Source organism: Nestor notabilis, unplaced genomic scaffold (genome assembly GCF_000696875.1).
Source record: "Nestor notabilis isolate BGI_N333 unplaced genomic scaffold, ASM69687v1 scaffold12787, whole genome shotgun sequence".
Classification (NCBI taxonomy): Eukaryota; Metazoa; Chordata; class Aves; order Psittaciformes; family Psittacidae; genus Nestor; species Nestor notabilis.
In genome coordinates this window covers 22,102-31,962 of record NW_009936970.1, presented here as the reverse complement: position 1 = coordinate 31,962, position 9,861 = coordinate 22,102, and the positions used below count along the sequence as shown (strand labels likewise).

At 40.4% G+C, this 9,861-nt stretch overlaps 1 protein-coding gene across 1 annotated transcript in view; it reads left to right on the top strand.

Moving 5' to 3' along the window:
* Positions 1-9,861, top strand: part of NCOA2 (nuclear receptor coactivator 2) — a gene marked incomplete at its 3' end in the record, with an annotated part of 47,002 nt that overhangs the window by 15,806 nt on the left and 21,335 nt on the right. Inside the window, 1 exon segment of the mRNA XM_010018607.1 lies at positions 8,833-9,043. Coding sequence (XP_010016909.1) covers positions 8,833-9,043 — 211 coding nt within the window.

Genomic DNA, 9,861 nt, shown 5'->3' with positions numbered 1-9,861 from the left:
TCCTAAACCGTCATTCCTGCCATCTGACATCTTCCGAAAGTAACTCCTTGACACTTCAGTAGACTTACCTGTCTTTTGAAATCCAGTCTTCACTCAATTTTCCAGTTGGTGTTACTAAGTTGTGATCATCACTCTGTCTAAAAGAACAGACTCTCTGGGAAGAGATGGATTACGCAGGGACTGAACACTGGGGAACCTTTCCCAGATGGTAGTCAGAGAAGGAGAAAATACTTGTAACTTTGATTAATGCTCTCTTTACTGATAGCTTTTCCTATAGGCTGTTGTTGAACTGCTGTAGGCTAGATGGGCTCTTGGCCTAGCCTAGCATAGCAACTACACTTCTCCAATGGAAGGCAGGTCCATGCTCAAGGATGGGAGTTGTTTGAAAGGGCTGATACCAAATTTGTGTTACTGATCTTTGTGCTATGCTTTATCTGCAAATTAAAATTAAGGCAAATAAGACTTCCCTTGGTTTTGTGCCAGTTAGAGGGTTTTGTTGTTACCTTTTTCTTTTTACTTAAAAATCTTTCATATTCAACCCCAAGCTCCCATGGATGATTAATTGTTCATTGCAGAGATCATTTCTCCCTTTGCAAGGTTATCTACATTGAATTTTACATTCAGAATTTTTTTGTGTTCTGTGTGACTTCTTTTTTCTCTGCTGCCCAACGTACTAATAAGCTGTATGTTGTTAGGACCTATGCTAAAAAGTGTTCTTTCACTGGGTTTCATGCAGAATTTTCTTTCTAAAAGCAGGTTCACATCACTTGGAATGCTCCTGTTTTCAGATCTTTGCAAGAAAAAGGGACGCAGCAAAAGCAATTTGCTACTTCAATATTACTGTTTATTTTATTTATAAAATGGGTAATTACAATATCAATTTTAGTTTAAGGCATTTTCTTTTCTAAGGGAATTTATAACTAGCTGGAGTTAATGATCCTTAGCTTTGTCCTACACTATCAACTCTCCCAGCTGGTCATTAATCCCTAGGTAGTGCCTTGTGCATGAAGTCTTAGTTTGTAAATCATAATCAGATCTTACACTGCAAATGCTCATGAGTCCCTCATTCACAGCCATATCCTTCACTTTTAAAATATTGTGTATTTTTAATGCATGGACTGGGTTTAAGCTTGTTTATTTCTGGGAGTCTATTGAATGTTTATTACTGTGTATATGTAAATACATCATTTTTTATATTTTCTATTTTGTATTTGGAGACTGAGAAGGGATGGATAACATTTTCTTAGCCCTAGTCACAGCATTGGATTTTTTTTTCTTTGCCCTTTCAGCACTCTCTAACCAGTAGACAGTTCTTTCAACAGTGGTTATAACCACAAAACGTAGAGGCCAAACATGCCACTACACTGTGGATGCAGCATTGTTAAAATCTCAAGTTATCCAGGTGTCTCCTAAGGTTACTTCACTACTTCTGTTTCAACAGAATTTGACAGCTATTGCCATTATGTAGGAGCAATTGTGGTTTTCAGTCCTTCTCATGCTTTAGAGGGAAACTGAGCCAAATTACACTAATTTCTACAGGGATTTATCCTCATCTGTGGATGTTAGTTTAGTTCTGAATACAGCTGCTATTTAATGGTGCCTGTAAAGGGAGGACTTAGATTCTCTGTGAGAACTCATGGTTTGTCAGGCTAGAAAAACACAGCTATCAATAAATCCACAGGAAACTGGCAAGAATAAGCTATTTTAAAAATATCTAATAGATTTCAATTCCTAGTTCAGATCCTGCACACATGGAAGTCAATACTGGATTGAAGGCAGGCATCCTTCAGTCTTTGGTAACCACCAAAACAATCATGTCCATCTAAGTAGACCAAAATCATGGTCTTCAGATGGTTTATTCCCCATAAATTACATTTCTAAAAGAATTAAAATTTCCTCTGCCATGATCACTGTGGAGTAGACAGTCACTTAGCTTGTGGACCCATTTACAAAGAGCAGGTTTTGTCTCTTCTAGAGGTTAGCTCTCTAGTCCAAGGTAGTCCTACGAGCTCCTTTTGTCGCTGATGGAAAAATAGAAAAATACTCCAGGGTTGTTGTTTTTTTCTTATCCTCATGTGTGTCTAGAATAGGGAAAGTAAGATGTTCCCATTGACTAGTTGTAGCCTAGGTCCTAGTTTAAACTAGCTGCCTTACTTTTTCATGACTGAAGACAGGCAAGTTGTGTCTCACCCTAAGTGTAAACATGTAACTATAAGACTAACTTTAAAGAAAGAGACTTCAGTGGCTAGCAGCATTGCTAACCTCAAGCATTAAAAAATCAGGCCCCCAGTATTATGAACTTTCTAAAGTGAATAGTCTATTCACTTTTTATTTTTAGGCTTCGTGTTTCTGAGGTCAGGGGAGGGATTTGAGTGAGTTGGAGTATGGACTGTGGATGTATTGCCTTTTCTTACAATTTGAAGGTGGAGATTGTCTCCCAGGAAAGAGGGAACCAAAGATACAGGAATGTCCACGAGTTGGGGCTGTTCAGAATACCACAAAGCAGTGCAGGAGTTATGATAAAGTGGTAAGGGCTGAAGTGCTGGGGCTTCCTCAGCACTGAGGTAAGGAGAAGACAGCCCCACAGCTGTGATGGAAGGCTGCTGGATAATGACAGAAGCACTTTTGTTGCTCCTGTTGGTTGTAAATAGTTTTAAAACCTACTTAAAATGCAGTGAAACCTGGAGCTGAGTAAACAGGAGAAGTCCAGCGTGGAGTAGGAGAGGAAGTGGTGGGGAATATAAAATAATGTAAGCGTTTATCTAGCTGAAGGCCAGGCCTTTAAACAAATAACCACTTTGCCTCAATTATAAAATCAGTGAAAATATTTAGCATCAAAAACTCTTCAGCTTTGGAAGATGGTCTCCCACAGGAAGTGCTCATTGCCTAAATTTAGATCAAAGCTGGAACTATTTAGTACGAGACTAGAACACAGATTCTTGTGCTAAATTCTTCCATCCTCCTGCGTCCTTCCCCCCTCCCCTTCCGTATGTAAAAATTAGCCATGTGCTTGTTACCTATTTTGCAGGTTTATTTAAAACTTCTTGTCCCTGAGGACTGTTGTATTTTTAAGTAATTAGTCACTGAAGTGTGCAGTTTCTCTGGAAACTGCAGCGCAGTGGCAGTGGGATGGCCTCTGTAAAGGGGGTCGGGGTGTTGGGAGGCAGCAGAGCCATTACGTTTTCTCCTTTTACTTTTGGTGTGACTTTCTGAGCAGGAAATGCTTTGAAGTGCACCACTGTACTAAAAATAGCCATCTTCTAGGTAGTGTGTTTAAACATATACTTCTGCAGAGAGCAGCAACTGACAGGAAGCCTTTCTCAAATGGCAGAGAATATTTCCAGTGCCATCATACCTTTTTCCCTTCCTTGGTGGGATGGTGGTTATCAAGCTTTATTAGGCTGTTTGCTATTCCAGTTAAGGCAGCTGTGGGGGAGAAAATGAAAGCAGACCTGCTCGGGAGGCTCAGTGTAGCTTTTCCTACAGCACCAACACGAGTAGGACTGTTGCTATCAAGCACCGCAATTGCTCATATCATTCTCCACTATTAAAAGGGAAGGCAGTGGGAACATGAGTCCTGATTTGCTACAGACCTGGTTTGTAGCATGTCCCTCAGCAGTAAGCCTTGCCTTCTCTCACTCTCCCTGCCAGCCCACCAGCGACTGCGGGGCTGCGTGGTAGGAATTTATCCTGCGCCTTCCTTCCCTGTGCACTACTGCTTGTGCTGCTCCTCAAAAAAACCCTTGTGCTTCTGGCTGCAGCCAGCTCATGGTGCTGCTGGTCAGGAGCTGGCCATGTAGTGGTCAGCAGGTGGGCAGATACGACAAGGACCAACAGCTCAGGGGAAGGAGAGGGAAAGTGTAGGGGGACATTGGAGAAATGTCATACATTGAACAATGTCAGGTACTACCTTGCTAAAGAAACATTTTGTTTAGTCCTTGTTTTGCACTGAAAAACTCTTCTGTAAAATTGAGTGTAGAATATTATATTACAGATGAAGAAACCAAGATGTAGAAATATGAACTAGCTTATTCTCTAGGAAAACTCTTAGCATAGTGTTATAAGTGTGCCCTCCTCTTTTTTAACCAATAGACAATACAGACAGCCTGTTTGACAAGGGCTTTGCAATGCCACAGTCTCCAGAAGTCATCTTCATGTATCTTTTTGTCATAAAACTCAGAAATTGTTTGGGTATTCCTCACACACTTCATCAACTCTGGTGTCCTCTTGCTTTATGTGGAAACCAGTATCTTCCCAGTACTAACATACTCTCTTTGCACAAACCACTCATCTTCCAAAAACCTATTTCCTGATGTTCATACTCCATTAAATTCATGAAGGCCATTGGTTTCTTCTTGAAATTCTATCAAAACCTGAAAATGGGGATTCAATTTTCTGAATCTCTCTCAATTAGAATTCTGTTTCCTGAAGTTAGTAGTATATTAGCCTGATAATATAACAGATTTCTAGCCAATTTTATGTTTATTGCTTCTCTTCTTCTTATAATCCTTTCATTTATTGCCAGTTTGGAGCAGGGATTTGATTGGCTTATCGTCAAATGCTTTGACCATGCTAGAGAGGTAACTAATAAACTTGGGGTTTATATAAGGCAGGTATACTTGCAAGTTGTGCCCCCACCGAAAGACATCCTGTTGTAAGGAAGAAGTCCCAGGTGCTGCTGTCACACGTGGTTTTAAAGGAAATGTGTACATGTATGAAGTTTGGAATACCGGGTCTCGGTGCAAGCCATGGGCATTGCCTGTGGTGGAAGAGATCTCCAGAGAGTTTAGGATCTTCTCCAGTCCTTTACAATCCATGGAAGCAAGGCTTTGACATAGCAACTCTTGTAAACCAAACTTCATGTTGAGGAGTAACTGATTTTCAGTAGAACTGAAAAACTCTGTAAGCAATTAACACTTTAATCTCCCTTTCTTTACATGACAGGTAAGTACTTTGAAAGTAGGTACTTTCTAAATGCAAAAATATTTCTAAGCATAATTTGTCTTATGTTTTCTGCCGCTTGGTGTCCAAGTTCTGTGGAGATTGTTGTAGATGCATTGCTTAGAGATAGTGAAAATATGTGCATGAGAACTTTCTTGTGATGACTAGCACTTTATCAGGCTTTTTTTTTTTTTAATAATCCATGGCAAATAATTGTTTTACAGGGAGGTTAAGGTGTGCCTTCTATTTACAAAAAGTTCAATTTAGACCATTAACAAAATAAATATGGAATATAAAGAAAGGAAAAATGCCATTAAAGTAACCAAGTAAATATTTTAATGCTAGTTTCTGCACATATGGTGCCATTTTAGGGTGAGTCTGGAAAGACTTAGGCTAACATCATAGCTTGGTGTTAATTTTAAATCTATCTTGGCACTTTTGCAGCAGTTGAGAACCCTCATCAAAAAATAAAGAAGAAATACTTATATTGATTATGTTAAGCAAAATAAAGGGAAGGTTATGTACTGTGTTGTTATAATACATCTGTTGTATTTGGCCTTTCTTTGCCACTTCCTGAGGGGAATTAAAAGCATCTTAGGGAGTGCGGTTTTCTGACACATTTGGATCAATATGTTCTTCTCTGGCTTTATTTTGGGTTTGTGTTTTGTTTGGGGTTTTTTTACATCTAATATTTAAACAAAGAATTGCAGTAGCCAGAACATTTTAAAAAAAAGGGAAATAAAAGACACAAAGTCCTGCAGAAAACCAAACAAGAATAACCATGCAACATATAATAGTTCCCTCTGCTGTTGTCCCAAATATGTTTAATCATGTCTTAATTCCCCCAGACAGTACAGAATCAGGCATAATTTCTGATACTCTACATCAGTCTCCTCTACTGGCTTCTGCAGTGTTCTTGTACCAGATCTCTCAGTGCTCAAAATGTGGGTCCTAATAAACACTGCTTATGTCTGTCTCTGAGTGCCTTTTTGAATCTGCTTATCATCTGTCCACACAATGATTTAGACTTCTTATAATCACATTCGATGCCTCCTGGCTCTACCTTTTCTGTTGGTGTGCTGTGTCCATCCAACTGCATGTAAGTGCCTGAAGACAGCGAGTCAGCAGGGAGATTTGTCAAGAGCAGGTAATGTTGGACCAACCCGTTTTCCTTCTGCAAGAGGGTAGGGGGTCTTTTGGAGTAAGAGAAGCAGTGTATGCTGTGCATCTTGGTTTGAATAAATCTCTTTGGCCCTCTTACACGTGACATTCTTGTAAGCACGCTAGAGATGCTTGGTTAAGATGAAACTGTTGTGAACGGGTAGGAAACTGTTAGGAAATCCTTATCGTTATTGAAGGATTCACTATTAAAATGGAGGTGCTGCAGGACCTAGTGCAGGCTGGAGGTAGTTCTTGGCAACCTGATCTAGTTGAAGATGTCCCTGCTCATTGCAGGGGGGTTGGACTAGATGATCTTTGAAAGTCCCAACCCAAACTATTCTATGATTCTATGATCTAGAGCTGCTCAGTGTTCTAGTTAACCTAAATGACCTGATGGAAGAATGTGATACTTTGTCTGCAAATACGCTGGAGGACAGAATTCAAATTCAGCTGCAACCAGGAGATATGGAAGAAAAATCATAGGAGAACATTCAGGATGAACCAATGCTATGTATTATAATTAGTCAAGAATAGTGTTACCATTCATTTTGTTTGTTGTTTTTCTTTAAAGGGGGGGACAACTGGTTGGATAGGACTTACTCAGAGCTGTGTCTAGGGATCATAGTGAGTGCAAGATGAGTGAGAGTCAGTATGTCATGTAATTAAAAAAAAAAATCACAGTGTACTGTGATTATGTCATCCAAGTGTACCATGTATAAATACTGCACTTTACTCAGTAGTTGGAAGGCTTCATCTTAAGTCCTGTTCTGGACACAGCACTTCAGCAAAAATGTGGGTGAACTGAAGACAGTTCACAGCAGCAACAAGAGTAATGAGCGGCTGGAGAACAGGTTATATGCTGAAGAAATTTCGAGAAGTTGAGATTACTTATTAGCTTCAGCTTAAAACCCAAAAAGGCATGTGTTTCAAATACAGAAAAGGTTAGAAAAAGAAAGGGGAACACAATTTGTTCCCCAAATTCAAAATGCAACTGGGAGGAAGGGCCTAAATTTCAGTAAGGGAGATTTTGCACTGACATAAATGAAAAAAACTTGAATAGTAGGGATGGCAGAGGATTTACCGTCACTTCATGTCTTTAACAAGCAGCTGTATGAACTTCTGTAGGCAATGGCATACGCTGATTTTGCCTTGAGGCTTTACATTTCTTCCGGCCCTCTGATTCTATGATTTCCTACCTTTTTGCCAATAACACCAGCCTCCAGATCGCCCACATGCTGCCTTTTAACAGAGTAAACTCCTTCCTCTTTTGCACTGTACATTCTGATCTCTAAGACTAGGTAATGTGGAAGGAGTAAAGAGTAATACTGTGTTTGTCTGCAGTCAGTCATCCAAAAAAGGTATGTAGAGATGTAACCTTTAGGCATCTTAGCTACCTTTGAATAAAATAGCTGTGTGTCCCCAGGAGCAGGTTAGCTGTGGCGGCAAGAGTTTAAGAGAGACTAATGTGCAGTGCTCCCTAGCTAAGCTGTGAGAGCCTCAGTAGGTAGGTTAAAGCCATCTCAGGTATCTCTACATTATCCTGTGATCTGCGGTGTAAGCTTGCTCTCAATAAGTAACAAGGACAGAAAAACACAGGAAGAATTGTATTTCAGTTGTGTGCACGTTTGTGGTATTCTCAATTCCCCATCCTTTATAGCAGGCTGCTCACTCTCTGCCTCTCTTCCATCATTGCGCATTTCGTAATGAAGGCATTGATTTTGAGTAGTTTTTTTGTTACAAATACTGTCATGAAATGTTTCCTGTTCAACCTGGTGGTAACTGAGACTGGACTCCCTGGTAGTAATTATTTCCCAGAAGAGTTTTACTCTTTTTTCCAAATTTCAGTCAGAAAAAAAAATTTATTCTGAGGGCTTATAGAAAAACAAGCTGACAAACAAAGAAGATGAGGTGAAAAATCAACATTTTTAAGGAAAACATGCAGGTCAGGGTTTAATGTAGGATGAACTTAATTGTTTCCCCATCTTTACTTCATGATAATTTTCTACTGAACTGAATGTAACTGGATTTCTCTCTTTTTTTTTTTTTTTCCTTTTCCTTACTGTAGAGAAGTTATTTTCAATGATTTGGGAAGTTGTAAGCAAAATAAATTCCTAAATCTAGTAAGTAGTTGACAGGTTGTAATTTATAGAATTTCATTTAAATGTCTATTTCTTGCCAGTTAACTTATATGGAGTTATTCAGTGTTAAGGCTTTGAATGTGACAAAGAAAACGCATATGGGGAATTGTTTTAGCCATGAAGCAACATTTCCATCATATGCTTTTAATCAAGTCATAAAGAGACTAGAAATACAACGGTGCTGAAAGGAATATTGGTTATACCTACATAAACCCCCATTTCATCACTGTTGGATCTCTTCCCCTACCGCATTAGCCCTGCTGTCTGCACTGATCACAGAGTGCATAGGATCATCTGCCTTTTGCCCAAAGGGTACAGGTCATATGGATTTGTACAACCTGATGCCAGTGTGTCAGGAAGGGGTGCCTGTGCCACACTGCACTCCCTAAATGCAAGGCAGATGAGCCCTGGGAAGCCTGCACAGTCCCTTTTCAACAACTTTGTGAGCTTCTTCACCATCAGGCTCCTTGCAGGAAGCATCCAAAGCCAGTGTGGGCATAATGGTTGAGGGCTGCCTGGCTCAGCGTGAGCAGGACGCAAACAGCAGGCGAGCAGCGATGTGTACTGTGGGTCTGTGTTTTTTTAATTGCAGCCAGGCAGTGAATTGGATAACTTGGAGGAGATTCTGGATGACCTGCAGAACAGCCAGTTACCACAGCTTTTCCCAGATAGCCGCCCAGGCGCTCCAGCAGGCTCAGTCGACAAGCAAGCCATCATCAATGACCTCATGCAGCTCACCAGTGACAGCAGCCCCGGTGCGGCTGTGGCCACGCAGAAACCAGCAATGAGGATTTCACAGAGCAGTGAGTCCACCTTCCTCGCACGTGTCACCAGGCTTGCGAACCCCCAAAGCACCAGTCGTGGTGCCCCTGGGTCACCTGGGGAGGAACCAGGCAGCTCCTGGTTCCGGTCTGGTCTTGTGTGATGACATAGCGCCATCTGCGGTCATCCCATTTCCTAACACACGGGCAGGTTGTGTCTAATTCACACAGCACCCTGGAAGCCCTCTGAGGAGTTTTAAGAGGTGCCCTCAAACTGAATGAAACGTCCTCTGCTGTGGTTATAGGTGATGCTGCTGTTGCAGTGCTGCTTTTGCGAGGGCTGTGGCATGGAGAGCATGTGCATTTAGATGCAGATAGCTCACTTCCAGCAGTTCTTTCAGTAAAAGGGACAAGAGGCTTTTCTAAGTGTGAAGAGTCGTCTTCTAAACCCACAAGATTAATAGAAAGACATATGATGAAGAGGCATGCCCAAGTTTAATTTGAAATTGTGGCTTTTAATTGAACTGACAGTGTTCATTAACTTTATTAATTAACTTACAAATCAGTGTTGAAATGTTGGTCTACCACCATAGAATAATGGAAAGCAAGCAGAACAGTAGTCTTATCAGCTATGAATGTTGAAGCACAGAAAGACACTGCTTCACTTTTTTATCCTGTTGGCTAGGATGGCAGCAGCTATTTACCTTCTTAAATGTACGCTGGTGTTTTTGTAATGAAACATAGGGCTTAGATAATATTTTTAGTAAATCTGTTGATATTAAAATAACACCATGCAACTTTCAAATTAACTCAAATTATTACTTAGCAATGTTTAAATAAATAGTAGTTACTAGTAATAA